The following is a 16,020-nucleotide window of genomic DNA, read 5'->3' on the forward strand; positions in this document are numbered from 1 at the left end:
GATAGCCAAAGCAGTAACACCTCAGCTCTCAGCTCACAGAGCTCTTGTGTGTGGTGCTTTATTTTAGCATGGTTACAATCCAGTACTCAGTCTCTCTATCCAGTGTTCCCTTAAACTGGTGAAGCTTTTCCATTCTAAGGCTGGTGAGTGCCAAGGAATTTCCAGGCTAAATGTGCCTAAAGTTCAAGATGATTCTATATGTGGAAAAAGGAAGTGATGAGGAAAGAGCAAGAGGCTTAGGAAAAAAAAAAATCCAAGCAAAGGACTGGATTAGCACTAGTTTCATAGGAGGCTGGTGCAGAGCAGCCTTCTGGATTTTCTCTGAATTACATTAACTCATGTGGGGCCTTGAGCTGGCTGTGAGTCTACAAGGATGACTTTAAACTTTTCTTCTTCTATTGTTCTATCAAAAAATGCTGCCCTGGAAGCTATTTGAAAGTGTTCTCCTTTTATTTGATCCAAGCATGGTGTCCCTGGGACAAACCAATTATATGGCCTGACCAGCAAGGTTCTCTTGGCTTCTGGTGATTCTTAGGGCTGTTGCATAAACACCATAGCTATAAAATGATTAGCAAACATACAAAAAGTCTAAGTGACAAGGAAATTTCACCAAACCAGCTCAGTCCCTTCTAAGGGAGTAGAAGTGACAATGTTAACAAAATCTTATTGTCCGAGATGGCTGTTGCATGTGTTTTCCTACACTTACTATGTGACATGGTGGAACTGAAACACAGCATGTTTGAGACTAAGAATCTTACCTAACTTTTAAGGTTGGAGGCTTAGGTTCTACAAGAGCTGACAGAGAACAGGACATGAATAGGATATAAAATAGACAAATCCAGTCTACCCCAAACCAGACCAGAAAAACCTGAACATAATTACAAGAATTAAATGCCAATCTTGGATAGGAGCCCTATGTGCAAGGATGGTTCAGTATTCTAACTATTCAGTTTCTAACTATGCAAAAGTGAGTAGACAGTTTCTTCTTAACATATTCTGTGTCAACACCCTCGCTACACAAACCCTGCCTCACTCAGATGGGAGGCTGGACTACAGGCCACGTGTTAGTCCACTGTGGCTGTGTTGTGTTAGGTGAATGAAACTTGCAGCAAATTAATGTTGTGACCCTTTATAAAATATTTTTTTTGCTTCCCATAGTGTGTTAAAACATGGAGTGTGTCTGTTAAAAACAGTGTATTTCAGCCATTCACAGATTTATCTGGCAGTTATTTGCTGGAGAAGTATTTAGGCTGGGCTTTATCCTTAGTTTCTGTTTTCTTCCTGCTGGACCTGAGGGATACTGTCCACTGAAGAGGATGCCATTCACTTTTTAAGGCAAAATAGTATTTTCCAGTGTTCTAAAAAAATTGGCAACAAAGGTAAGCAGTAGAAGTTGATGCTGACATAGAGTTAAAGCAATTTCTTGAGTGAAAAAGTATCTTGTTTATAGCTATGTAACTGCAGGGGATTAATGGACAGCTCTTCCTCAATCTATTCTTATAACCTCTCTGATGCAGCTTTGCTGGGTGCTTAAAGTGCTTTTAAAATGCATTCTGCCAAACTTACAGCATTTGCAACCCTCAGTAACACCACTTGCTTTGTTTTCCTAATGTTTCTGTAGGGTTGGGGTTGACCCAGATCAGGATCCTCCACCTACTAATGACAGCTTTCAAGTCTTACAAGGAGTAAGTAATTACATAACTTCTATAATAGGTTGATCTTATTTTATAACTAAAACAATAAAAAACTGCAGAAGTTGTATGCATGGATAAAACCTTTCTGTCCGAGCTAGTAAGACAGTAGGGGATTTTGCTTTGTAATATTCAAGTAATGCCCACTGAAAAACATTCAGTGATTTTGGGTGCAACGCTGTCATGGTCACATTTTTGTATACACGTAAGGCATCACAAACCTTCCCAAATCTACTAATACACTGTATAACAATGCACTTTCTTCTTCCCTCACCTACCAACATGCTTGCTCTTGGCATGCTACTGCATAAATAGTTCTTCTCAGTTCAGAGGTAACACTCTTAGCTCCTCCTCCTTAACTGATACCAAATTTTGGCCCTTGGACTTGCTTAGAATCCAAGATTAAGTTTGCTAATCTGATCTCAACTCTTGTATACCAAACCACATGCCAGCTGTATCCTGCCTGCACTACCTATCACCTGGGTGAAGCAGAAGGAGCACGGGCAAGCTTCCATTTGTATTCAGCCAACTGCTGCTGTGAATCTTTACTGAAGCTTTCCACGCATCAGTAACAACCCAAGAGTTGACTTTTTTCCCCTGAAATATGCTATTGGTAAACAAGATCATTGGAAGAATGTTGTTCATAGCAGAATTTTAAGTTTCGCTCATCTATAAACTTGAGTTGATTCACAGGAGGAGTGAAAGATCTGGAAAAAACCAAAACAACTCAAAAATTCTTCCTCAGGCTTAACTGGGAATTTCCTCTGTCCAGACCTTGGTTTGCACTCTTCCAGAGCTCTGCTTGACACTGATATTTTAGCAGCACAGCTGGTGGCTTATGAAGGAACCTACTTGAAGAAGACAACTTTGGATCTAGAGGATGTTTAGGGAGCAAGGGTTGTATGATGATGCCAGTGTTCAGGCTGGTCAGAGATAGAATAATGTATTTAGGATTAGCTATTTTTCATAGTGGTTTCTCCTGCCTTAGGGTAGGTTTGGTTTTTTGGGTTTGTTTTTTTTTTTTTTTTTGGGGGGGGGTTGGTAGGTTTTTTGTTGGTGGTGTTTATTTGTTTCTGGTGTTTTTTCTTGTTGATTTTTGGGTTGTTATTTTTTTTTGGGGGGGGGTTGTTTGTTTGGTGTATTTTTAGTTGGTTGTGGGGTTTTTTGGCTTTTTTTCCAATCCTTCCTTTTTCTTTTCATGGTACATGTTGTACAGGTAAGAGATACTTGCTCAGGAAGCACATCTTTCATTTCAGAAACTACACTTGGCATCTCTATGTTCTTTGTAAAAGCCTGTGTCCAGCACACAAAATAGATGCTGAAATGGCGGAGTTGGCTACAAGAAAGGGTGAACTTTGTTTTGTAACTATCTGGAAGTAACAAGAAGTCCAGGTTTCAAAAGAGTTTTTACAGTGAAGGCCACAATTACTGCATATATTCATAGATATATATTTCAAGGTTAGGAATTGGTATCATGGAAAGATGGCTTTGGCCAGTTCAGACTGAGCTTGTCCTCAGTAATTGAGGAATTGCTCTAATGGGAACAGAGCATGGGTATTCTGTTCTCATTCAGTGTCTGCCATGGAAATATTATGTTTGCTTTTTCCCATGTAAACATAAAAAACTAACCCTTTCTACTATCCCTCTTTAGCTGTGCATTGCATTGCTAATGTAGTGCATTAGTCAGTTCCCTTTGGAATCATCTTTCTTTCACCAAGCCAAGATTAGCACTATGTCACAGTTAAAGAAAATATATCATTTGGGAAGGGGAGGGAGTGAAAATTTATTTGGTTTAACTCTTGGTGGATAATGGATTTTTTGCAGGTCAGAAGTACGCAGTGTAATCCTGTCTTGCCCTTTTCCAGTAGTTTGGAAGATTCATACAAGGCATTCATTTGTTTTATTTGTTTTCCTGTGTTTAACTCTGGCCTCTGGCCACAGACACCCCCCCCCCCCTCCAATCTGAACAACAAACAACAAAACAAAAACACAAAGCAAAGCACTCAAACCCTAAACAGTAACAAAAGTTAAAACAAATGCAGCTGCAGACCAGCTGGTGTGATCATTTGCAGCACAGCTAGGTAAGAGATTACATTTAACACTGTTGGCCCTTTGAAGGTTGATCCAGCATTTCGGAGATTTGCATGACCTCCCTCAATTGTGATCTTTATATGGATTCTCTGTTAAGGACATTTCTTTTCAATGTGATAAATTTCATCAGAGTTCTGAGAATTTATCAGATATGGTAATTTCACTTGTTCTTCCAAGGAAGCAATATGCTTAAGAAAAACCATCAAACATACAGTTAGACCTAGACCTAGAGTTAAGGAAGCCAGCCAAGTAATGAATAGGTATCAGTCTTGGAATATCAATGAGGCTTATTTATCAGTTTGGAAATTATTTCTATATCTGTTACTAAACTAACAGCAAGAAAAGATTTTAGGCTCCAGGGAACTTGGTGGTAGTGGAGTTGTTAAGGTAACTTGAGTGCAATGAAGAAAGCCTGGTTCTCTACAGTTCTTTCTGGTCTTTCTAGGGAAGGTAAACTCAGTATTAGCAAGTCTCTAAACAGATTTCTTCTGTGTTTCAAGTACTTCTGTGTTTCAAGTATTGAAGTAATATGGCTTTTTTTTATTTTATTTTTTGACAGGACATTATATTATGAATTATTGGAGTATATAGTTCTGTGTTTTTCTGCCTGAAGTATTGAATATGTTTTTATCTTACTTTTAGGATGGCCAAGATTCTGCGCGAAGGAACAGAACGAAGCAGGAAAGCGCTTGGCTCTTCAGGCTGTGGTATAGCTTTGATCATAAGTATCCTTCTGAAAACACAGCCTACTTACAAGGCATGAAATGCTCACTTTTTCCCTTTCCATGTACCCATATGTAGCCTTAAGCACTTGATCTTTCTCCTGTTTGACTCTCTCAAGTATTTGACAGGCTCAAGGCACAGAACTGAAGCTGGACTCACTGGCTCAGCAGACTTTTCCTTTCCCTAATGTAGGGTGTGTGACACATGCTGGCGGACAGAAGCCAGTCAGAGATGAAGTACCTTCCTAAACAATAAGACAGACAATTAACTGTTTCAGGACCTCTAATTTGTTCTATTAATCTGTGCTTCTTTTCAATGATGCTAATAGCACAAACTAGTTTTCCAGTTCATTGTATATATCTAAGCCTCAACTCATTGCTCTGCAGAGCCATCTGCTTTTGTGATGAAGTCCCAAAATCTGTGGTTGATTCCTAAAGAGGAAGTTCTGGAACTAAAAATCTACATGAGATCCAGCTGATCTCCTTAAGTATATCCAGAAGGTACTATGGGTGTTAAAGCAGAGTGTCTCTGAGTGTGTATAGTACTGAACAACCTTTCTGAAGCTATTATTATACTATTTAGATAACCTTGTTTAAGATTCTGAGTAACTTTTGTGTAGCTGTCCTGTATTTCATGCTTGTGGGTTTGGGTTTTTTTTTGAATCTACTTAATAGTATGTTATTAATTATGACACATTGAGTATGTCACAGCTGCTCCTCCTCAACAGCTTAGAGTCACTTAGCGGAAAATGGCAAAAATAATCTTGTGGCCATGGCAAGTCACTTATACCTAGAAACCCAAAGAAATGTCAGGACTGAATTCCTAGTAATTTCTGGGGCAGCTAAATATACACACTAACCAGAGATAGGGCCCTAATGTTCTTGTAGATTGCATGTGAGTCTTTCCACTGGGGTCTTGGCCTTTGATTGATGAGAGATTGCTGGGCTGGTTGGAGCATAGTAGTTTCCTTCCATGCCTTGTGCATGAGGCTTTCACACCCAGACAAACCTAGCTAGTATGTTAAAAATGTTTGGATCCTAATAGCACTTGCATCTTTGGGATAAAATCTGTTTGTGACCAATGCTTTCGGTTGCAGTAGTACTGACCCAAAGCACAGACGGGGGTGTATGTGCTATTTTAAACATCCATAAATGTTCATAATTCCAAGTTAACTCTTCTAGTGATTGGCCTCAAAGTGCCTCAAGGTCAATTTTTATTATTAAAAATACCCCAAAAAACCAGAGAGACTTCCGTGTTAAAAGCATGAAAGATCTGGCTGTGGCTGACTGCTTCTTTTTTGTCTTTTTAAGGAGGAAGCAGAGCTGTCCTCTTCCCTTGCCTTTACAAAAGGGATGTGCCCAATGAAAGGAGTAGTTGGCAATGCTGACTTCCCTCAGCTGACGCTTGCAAAGAACATCCCTCCCTAGCAGCTACAGCAAAGGCGGGGGGAGTGCCTGGGGAAAATTACAGCCTAATTACCTGTTTCACAGAAACTTAAAGGATCTTGACAGTGCATTTTTTTTTTTTTTTCCCAGTGATGACTAGCAATATTTAGGAAAATTTCTGTGATGTTTGTGCCAAGGAAACTGACATTGAGAGGCAGAACTGTCTTACTGTATGTAGAGATAAAAGTCTGCTCCTTCTGTTGGAAGAAGGCATTCAGATAAGCATTGGCTGGGTGGGCTTAAACTGTACAGATGGGATGATCTTTAGAATTGCCACCTATATCCATGTCTAAGTGGGTTTTTTTTGCTGGTGCATTCACTTGATTTCTGGGTAGAAAGGCAGATTCTCTCAAAATTCACTCTTTGCAAGAGAGCTTAACTTGAAAAAGATGTAAGCAATGACGGAAAAGTGTGCTCCAGAGCTCACTATTGCCTGCAGAGCTCTGTACGCATGGATGAGTGGGAACTTCATTCCTGTGGAATGCAGAGTTCACTTAATGTTGTGGGCTGTTCCCTGGGCTCACCCACAACTGTCAAACAGGGAGAAAACTGCAAGTTTGATGAAGTAGCAGATGTCTTCAACTGGGCTTGTTTTTTCACGGCTGAGTTGCTGCCTGTCTGGCACAGGGGCAGCGTGGAGCCTGGGTTAGTGCAAGGGCGAAGAGCTTGTTACTTTCCAGGAATGGGTGTAACCACACTCCTAGTGAAGGAGGAAAGGAGGAAACATAACTCCTCTCGAGTAAACAGATGTGCCAGGCTCTGCTAAAGGGAAGGGGTAGCTCTGCTAAAACAGCCCCTTTGCCCTAAGAATCTTAATGGTTGGGAGGGAAACTGTTATATTAACAAATGGACTTTATTATCTCTGTGCCTAAGAAATTAACTAGAATACCTGCAACTTATATATTTGAATTTAAAATAAAATTGATTTATTAATGTGCTAGTCAAGATCAATATGCTGCTTTTTAACAGAGACATATATTTTGAATCTTGGGTATATTTTTTCAGGCATATGATCAGTATGGAGTACTCATGTGAAAAGTGTGGATTTACCAGGGCATAGACCTGTAAAATAGGACTAAAGACACTTTCCCACACCCATGTCCCCTCAGTGTCATTTAGGTAGCACTACTTTCCTTTGACACTGTGGTACATGGTTCATACAGTTTTCCCTTTGCCTTTCTGGCACCGTGTGGTAAATATATGTACACTAGAGAAATGTCTGTGAGTATTACCAGGGTAGTATCTCTGGCTGCACCTCTGTGGCTCAGTAACCAGCAGATAAGTGGTTATATTGTTTTGAGGACATTGAATGGACAGAATTTCTGTATTTCCCTGTATTAAGCCACACCTAGGACATTTGCTGCCCATAGCTTGCAACCTTGACACTATGCTCCCATCTTCAGAGCAGAAACACCCTTGGATATTTCAACACTAAACCACCTTTGCTTTCTCCTTTTTACTTAAGAGCATGGAAGCTGGAAACATTGCAACTGCTTGAAACTTGTAAGAAGAAAGTTAGCTAGTAGTCCTTGCAGAAGATTAGTGAGTGAAGAACCTACCTTGAAACAATAAGGGGAAAATGTTGGGAGGGTGTTTTATGTCCAAGTATTGCATATCACAGTTCAAAGGCAGAACTACATTTATGTACAATTGTCTTTTTATTTTCAGTAGTGGTTTTTGAGCATTGGTGTGTTTTCCTTAACTACTGAAGTTATTTAAAGCCAATTCTCACTCACAGTGGCCCTCCATTGACCACAACGCTGCCCAGCTGGTGTGGCCTGATAGCCCGCTGTCTGACAAGTCCCCAGGTTTATGATGTAAGTAAAACAATTCAATACCTCTTAGTTTTGATTTTTATTTATCTAATTTCAGCAAATTGTTGTTTTTTCTTTTTAGGTAATGTCCTGGTTTCAGCTGGTCTGATAGACATACTGCAAGAAAGTCATGGTTTTCCTAGGCAGAAAAATTTTAAGATTGTCTCCCCTGAGGCAAAAGCTTCTGTTGTTTAAGATCAGAAATTATCTTATTGTTCAAATACTACTTTAGAAAAATAACATTTAAGGATATGGGGAAATTTCAGGCCTAATCAATAACCCAGTTCAGTGAAGTACTTCAAAATTTTCAGTCCCCTCTCAAGGCTTTTGGACAGCATTCTTTGCCTGTTGCTGTTAAACTTTGAGCTCTCCTTGGAGATGTCATTGACACATTTACCCAGCTGGAAAAAAAACCTAGTAGCTCTTCCCTGCATTGTTTCCACTGCAAAATTTGAGATCAGGTTTCAGAAACCATTAATCAGTTACTTATCTCAGTCTAGCAGGTCACCATACTGTCTTTACAGACATGTCTTGCAATAATTTGTGCTCTATTCTCATATTAGTCTTGTAGGATCCTGATACTTGTCATTCTTATCTGTACAGTGCTTCTGAAATCTACAGTTTTTCATAAACTGCTTGTAAATAAAGCCATAGTACCATGTGGGACATCTCAAATTTGCAGGTTCTCTGGGATGTTTATATCACTATGCTCAAGCAGTCTTGGACCAGTTGTGTATTAATCCTTTCCTAGAGAGTTATGAATTCTAATTGCAGCATTGAAATCTTTACCTACATTTCTTTCTGTGTATCATTAGCATCTTACTTATACCTGATAGAAAAATTTCAAAGAACTTTGAGGTACTTGTTGCCCATTTGGAACTATAGCAATACAAGAAATTGGCCTAGTTCCCATCTTTGCAATGGCATTGAAGGTCTTAAAACATGTTTAGATTGGAAGGCATCCATCAGATCAATTAGCCCACTTGTGCACTACCCATAGTCTGTCTTTGTATGATCTTATCAGAGTAGTTGTCCAGTAACTGAGGATATAACCAGAATGAATATGCAAGCTTTGACTCTCATTTTCTCTTATAGTTGGCTCTTTTTCTTCTTTTTTTTTTTTCCCCTCATTACTCACCATTGTTGGCTACCACCAGATATAGAAACTTACTATTCAATGGATTGGCTCAGTGGCACACACAGGACATTAGCTTCATTAAAAAGGCTTGTTATGTTGTATACTTCGTTAAGGTGTATAATACAGAACTTTCCTATTGTATTCTCTTTCCTGTTCCTTTTCAGTGAGGTGCCGCATTTGTCTTAGGAAAGAATATGATTTTGAAGTTTTATTTCTAGCTTCTTTTCAAGGTTTCTGAACCCTACAGTTGCTTTGTGTCTTTTTGTTTCTTTACATGGCTGACTTTGCTACAGTGCTTGGCTGTGACATTTCATTACTGGTTTATAAGCTATGGAATCTTTCGCCTTTCTATTAAATGCAGGTGAAGCAACAGAGACAGCCATGTCTTTGTGAGGACAGAAACTGCTTGGAATAGTGCTTTTCTGAGGTATTTCCAGGAAAAATAAATGGTACACCTGTGAGAATTAAAGACTGAAGATTGTCAGTTAAATAAGAAAAAAAAAGTCTGTAAATACTTAATAAAGTATAACATAACTGTGAAATATGTTTTCCAAACAAGTGTTAAATCTTGGATCTCATTCCAGGTGCATGTCTGAGCTATGATATCTATATAGAGAAGAAAGCAATAAGTATGTGGCTATGCTGACTGTATATTTGTAGATCGTTTTTAGCTTTTGTTGTTTTAGTTTTTTTTTTTCTTCTCTGACTTTATCATAACCTTACTTAGAATTCACTCTCACTTCCACAAGTGGGAGTAGGTATTTTTAATTAAATGCCAAAGGGGGGTTCAGAAGTCTGAAAGTCAAATAATCCTCCAATGCAGCCCACCCACAACTTATACCTCAGCATGAGATCATGTCCTCTAAGCCTCAATTTGCATGGAGTATGTGTAGGGCTCTGAGTCAGTCCACAGGGGTGAGATACAGTGGATTATTTCCAGGGATGATGTTACTGTTCCTTGTTGACATTCTCCCACTGCTTTAACACTGTGCCACTAGGCTGTTTCCAACCCAGACAGACAAGTTGGAATTTAAAGCATGAAAAGTTGCTGCTGTTAGCAGTTAAATTTTGAAATGTATAATTTTAATCACAGTTTTCCTCTTCTGGTGTTATCTTTGGTGCCTGACCTGTTGGCAGGGCTTTCCAGCTTATCCCAAACTGATGTAGATCACCTATTTTGCTTTTCCTCTTGAAATGTCCTTTGCAATTTTTAGTAATTTTCTGTTCTATCAGTCATTTATTCCAGCTGAAAGAAGCCCTCCTGGAGATATTTTTTGTTGTTGTTTGTTTCGGGGCTCTTCCACACTTAAAAACATATATATTTATTGCATATACATAGTATGACAACTTGGTATGAGACTAGAAGGAATTGAAGTCATTTATAAATATGCAAGCCCAGTGAAGAAACTTGATTTGCAATCTTTGGAGGAGAGAACTCTCAAAATGGATAAGAAAACTGTTCAGCCAGGCTTCCCCCTTCCCCCTCCTTAGTGGTTGTAGCTTCATAGCAAAAATTACTTAGTTTCCTTGGTGAATTTAAATTCAGATGAGAAAGAGAGAAACTAAATGAAGCATCAGGTTTAAACTGGAATATATTTTGCATGCATGGTGTTCAATGTTTTTGTTTTGGAGCCACAAGATAAGTAACTTCTAATGCAAGTTCTGTTATCTGTGGTGCCTGTGTTGTGCTCAGCAACAGCATTTGTGGTGAGTGCCAGCACTTTGCACATGCATCGTACTTTGCTTGTGCTTTTTTTAAACATTGTCTTAGAAGGCAATAAAGACTGGCTTTGTAAGCAGTAACTCCTTTTAAATAAGCTTTTATAACAAAAACCATCTCCAGTATGTATTCTTAGGAGCAGGAACAGCTTTCACCACAAAGAGGATAGTCTGCAGAGAAGTCCCTCAAGGTTATGGTCAGCACATCAAAGCAGAATTCAGACTTTTGCAGAGTTTTGGATTCAGTCTTTAGCCATTTTAGTATGTCAGGTTCAGTAGTGTTGTTCAGGCCTATGTTTTCTGAGTGAATTGAAGCTTTTCCTACAGAACCGTAGGGGATTACAGAGGCCTGTTCAGGGTTATTCTTGGGAGTATTTCAAGTCTCTGTGGATCTATTTGGATACATTTCCTGTCTTTCTTGAATGAATTGTTTGTGCTGCATGAAGCAAGATAGGTTTATTTGCCCATCCTCTTTGTTTGCAAACATAGTAAAACTGTATAGTACATGAGATTTTTCGTGGGTGTTCTCTGGAGAAATATAGGAAATAAAATACAAGCTGCTTGCAGTTTCAGAACAGAAACAAATAAGTGGACCTTGGCTTCTACAAGGCAATTTTTGTTCACTACCTTGAGAGAAAGCTCAGTGTTTTCTCTGGAACTGATCATGTTTAGGCACATGTAAGTGCAGCCTGGGACAAACCAAGTAAGACTGAGTCAGTACTTGCCATATATTACAAAGCCTGTGACCCTCTCTTTCAGTATCATGCTTCCAAGAGCTCCTCAGCCTTTGGGGAAGCTCAGGTGTAGTGTGTTCTTACAGTTTCTTATCTGATAGGTGGCTGCAAGGGTTCACTGTTCAATAGCATTGTGGAGACAGGAGGTGCTTTGGGAGCTTGCTGCAGCCACTTCACATGTGGCCCTTGTACAGCCATACCTTCTGTGCTCTGTTAACGCTGCCTTTCCCTCCTTGGTGCTTCTCCAAGGGCAAAAACCATGAAGGGGAATGTGTGACAGACCTTAGCAGCTTCTTCAACTTTTTAAAACATAATCAGTCAACAGTCACAAACTTCCTGGTTCTTGCTTATTTTTCTGATTTTCATCCTTATATGAATACCTCTTCTTCAAAACAATATATATACAGATTGCAGATTTTCTTAAACTGATTATTTTGTGACTTTTTAAATCATTTTCGTCTTATACATCAGACTTCCTTTTTCTTTTGCAACTAAAAGATTTCAAAAGCGGTTTCTGTCAATTATAGCTGAACCCCTTAATTTCTCCCCCTTTTTTTTTCCTATTTAAGATGGTGACAGTAGGTCAGTGTTTTCTTTGTGACCAAAAAAGCAAGCGTCCTAACCTATATTTGCTCTTTGAGAACAGTGCTCTCTATCAGACTAACCCTGTCACAAAAAAGCAATGATAAATTTGGATGCCATAAAGGTTCTAAGAAATTAGCATTCCTTCAAAGTAGAGCTTGTCTTGCAGACAACACTGAAGCGCACCATTTCTTTTGTTGATTTTGGCAAACTCCTGACACCTCTTCTAGTCCTCGTTAGTTATATATTCTGTATCATCTAGAGGCTTTTGCAGCTTCATTTTGTCTGATTATCTTTCTGACATAATGACAGGAAGCTTTCCCAGGAAGTTTTATTTAGCCAGGAGCTGCATTTTTCATCGTGGACAGGTTAATCAGCATTTTCAATCTCTAATGCCCTGAACTCCTATTCTGCAGTAGAAGCAGAGCTTTCTGTTCACGTTGATCACAGACATCCCATCTCACATGGCCTGTGCCCCCCTTCCTTTGCCGCAGTGCAAGAAAATAATGTATTTTGAGAACGTAGCCCGATCCGTGTCCAGTCTACCGAGGGAACAGCAATACACATTTTAGCTCCTGCTAAGCCGTACAGAGCCATTCATGTGGGGAAATAATTGCTTTCAGTTGCAAAAAAGCAAGCTTATAGCAGTAATTAGAATTTTCTTCAGATATGAAGAAAGCCCATTTGCTGACCAATTCAGCTATTTTGCCCTTTACCACGTTAAACAGGAGTGGAACACGGTACAATTGTTGTTGTATTATGTTGTGATAGAGAAATGAAGTGCTTTATTATGCTTTGGCAATTTCTATTCCCTGACTAAATATTTCATCCCATCTCTGCCAAAATAAATTCACAGGGTTTTGTGAGCCACTTTCTTAAATGATTTTGAGAAGAAAATACATCAGAACTAGTTACAAAACTATGAAGCAAGCATTTTGTTCTATCCATCCTTTATGGCTCAGAAGCATTCTGAAGAACTAGGTCAAGTAATTCTTTCTTTAGTAATAGGCAAAAGTAAGGAGATAGTTTGAAAAAAATATTGTTAGTTCTTGATGTGTAACAAAAAAGTGTTGAGGAATCCTTGAATATTGAGATTTTGGACTTTCTGTGTTCTTATTGACTTGCATGAAAAGTTTACTAATGAATTTGACTAATTAGCAACAGATGCAACTCTGTGTGTAAGTGGCTCAACTATACTTGATCCTCGTGTACTGCCCTCTAAATTGTCATGCAAAACCCAATATGTACCACTCATCTCTCGTACTTCTGGTGTCCTTCCAGTGCTACTAAATCCTGGGTCACTCGTTCCATAACCTAGTTCTTGGCTTCAGCTCCCTCTCATCTCTCCCCAGTAGCAGTAGTTATACAGGGAACAGTAAGCTGATTTACAAACACTGGGTTCAAGGTTATTTTTAACATTTCTTAAGGTGGAACCTTATCTCTTCTGTATTGACATGTAGGTTAATTCTTCTGTTATGTTCTGAGCAAAGAAAGGTGCTGTGCATGTGTATAGAGATTTTTCTTTTTTTTTTTTTTTTTTTTTCAGAATCAGGAACAGCTCCGAGAAGAGGATTCTGATTTTATTCTGAATGATGGTGACCTTACTGTGACATATGGTGATACAACAATAACTGCAAATGGTTCTTCTGGCCCCCATACAGCTACCACTAACCTTGACAGCAGGAGAACAAAAAGTAGTTCAGAGGAAGCACTGGAACGTGATTTAGGAGCAGCAGATCATGAAGTTACAAACAGGGGTACCCGGCTAGTATTTCCTCTGGAATACAATGCATGATTACTGACTCAGTAAAATAATTCTTGCTCTGTGAATGGATCAAGGAAGACTGCAGGCCGCTGTGTCACTTGAGGTGGGGGTGTTTATTTAAACAAGTTAACACACATAAGTGGTTTTACTGGGGTCTGAAGATGTCACCTATTTTTTACTCAAGTTGCTGACAGTGGGGTTTTCTATATGTCTGAAAATAGACAAATGAGAAAACTGGTTATTCTCCTCTTTCCAACTGCTTATCAAATCCAAGTATAACTAGCATGCTGCAATTGTCTTGTTCAGCTGCAGCAGCTCTCTCTGAAGAGAGATACTTGAAAATGTTGTCATAGAACCAAGCTTGTCTTGGCTTAGCTTGAGAATGTGAAAAGACAAGTACAAATTTGATAATTATTAAGAGACAAAAAAGATTGTGCGCGTATCTGAATGTGAAGAGATCCATGGTTAACTTCTCTCGTGAGGCTGAGGAAATTCAAGTGAAATGGGACAGTAAACATTAGGGTTACAGATGTGTGAATGAAAGACTGGGGAATCTGTTACTGCAAAATGTACTTAATCTATTTCAGGGAAAAAAAGGGAAAATAAGATTTCTTTGCTGGCCAGCTGTTTAAATAGGAAGGCAATGAAAGCTACTTGTCCCTTTAGCTTTGGGCAACTTGACTATTACTCTTAGCCTAACTTCTAGTGCCTCAAAAGAAAAACATGCAGCTTCCTGTGGTTTAAGATGTACCTGAAGCCAACGTGAGCCTGGAGCCAGGCTCTCTCGGGTAGCAGTCATGAAGTAAAATTTTCTTTCATATGAAGACAGTTGGAAACTTGTGCTGGGGAAAACTGCAGATAGGAGGAGGAGGGAAATAAAGAGAGAGAGAGAGAAGCAGTATTGGACTTGCATGGAACCAGGAGGTTTCATAATTCTCAGAAGAATTCATGGACTCTGCTTACAGTTCTTGTGTGTGATAAACAGCAAACATCTAATTAAAACAGACAAACAAATACTACTGTTTTTACCATTTGTGACTATCCTAAAAGAAGCTGTTTACCCTTATTCTCTTTTGCAGAGTAGATGTGAAACTTCAGTGGGGCATTGCACAACAGCATATAAGCTCCCAAAGTGATAAACTGTAGTATCATCTTAAATGTGAAAAGGGAAAAATCTCTGACTAGTATTTAGCCCACTTACATGTAGGCTAGCTTTAACTTATTGCTAAATGCTTTTTAATTTCCAGATGAGGAGATAATCATTGTCTCTGCCAATAGCTGAAAATGTATGCTTTGAAGAGCCTTTCAGCTATTTAAAGCATGCTAAAATGTGATTTCATTCTCATGTCTCAAAAGATTTATTTTTTTAAAGAGTTTGTGGCCCACTAACGTGATGTAATATCAGTTTGTCCAAAAAGTGTGTTTTTCTTGCTGTCATTTCAGTTGTTCCTCTCATAAAATTGTGTGTGAGTAAATACCCACTCTGTTTTTCCTTAACTATTAAACTTATTGGGCTAACCTCAGTACGTGAGCTTCCTGCTGCAGAAGAACTTTGCAGTTGTGTTGTCTAGTCTGCTTTCTTTCAAATGTGTTCTCTAATCAATGATCTACCTCCCTGTCTGTCCCTCCAGGGTAAATTTATAAAGGGTATTGATCTATAATGACTGTCTCAAATTATTAAGAAAAGACACAAGGAAACCAGGAGTGTTTTTCTGGAAGAATTCTAAGACCAATATAGAATCACAGAATATTCCCAGTTGGAAGGGACACAAAAGGACTATCAAGTCCAACTCCTGGCCCTGCATAGCACCATCCCCAAGGGGCACACCATGTGCCTGAGGGTGTTGTCCAAATGCTTCTTGAACTCTGTCAGGCTGGTGCTGTGACCACTGCCCTGGGGAGCTGTTCCAGTGCCCAGCCACCCTCTGGTGTTCTGATATTAGAAAAAGGTTCTTTTTCTAATATCCAACCTAAAAGTCCCCTGACACAACTTCAGGCCATTCCCTGATCCCTGTCACTGTTCACCAGAGAGAAGAGACCAGTGCCTCTCCTCTTCCCCTCGAGAGGAAGCTGTAGACTGCAATGAGGGAGCTTTGCTCTTAAATGGTGCAGAGTAACAAACCCTGATGCAGATCACTGAGCAAAACAACTCCTTTTCAGGCCTGCATGTGTTTTGCAAAAAAAGGCCAATTCCCTTCACTTCCCTGGGAGCACAGGCAGTTTATCAGTTAAAGCTGAGGAGCCATGAGCAGATCCTGTGACTGCCAAGAGCATTGCTACTAACAGGGGCCCAACACTGGAATTTCCAGGGTGCTTTC

The 16,020-nt window shown here is 39.3% G+C and overlaps 1 protein-coding gene across 9 annotated transcripts in view; it reads left to right on the plus strand.

Moving 5' to 3' along the window:
* The window catches only part of SLC9A7 (solute carrier family 9 member A7), a 66,769-nt gene extending 51,544 nt beyond the window's left edge, over positions 1–15,225 (plus strand). For 2 of the 9 annotated variants that reach the window (XM_077781517.2, XM_077781518.2), the window contains 4 exons: positions 1,622–1,685; positions 4,425–4,507; positions 7,662–7,767; positions 13,484–15,225. In XM_077781517.2, the coding sequence (XP_077637643.1) occupies positions 1,622–1,685; positions 4,425–4,507; positions 7,662–7,767; positions 13,484–13,732 (502 nt within the window). In that variant the 3' untranslated portion in view covers positions 13,733–15,225. Of the gene's footprint in view, positions 1–1,621; positions 1,686–4,424; positions 4,540–4,891; positions 4,999–7,661; positions 7,768–13,483 lie in introns of those variants that run through there. The other 7 variants (XM_085557208.1, XM_085557216.1, XM_085557212.1 and 4 more) reach the window with 5 other exon arrangements.
* Positions 15,226–16,020: the final 795 nt, after the last annotated feature.

Source organism: Lonchura striata, chromosome 1 (assembly GCF_050655825.1).
Source record: "Lonchura striata isolate lonStrDom1 chromosome 1, ASM5065582v1, whole genome shotgun sequence".
Taxonomy (NCBI): Eukaryota; Metazoa; Chordata; class Aves; order Passeriformes; family Estrildidae; genus Lonchura; species Lonchura striata.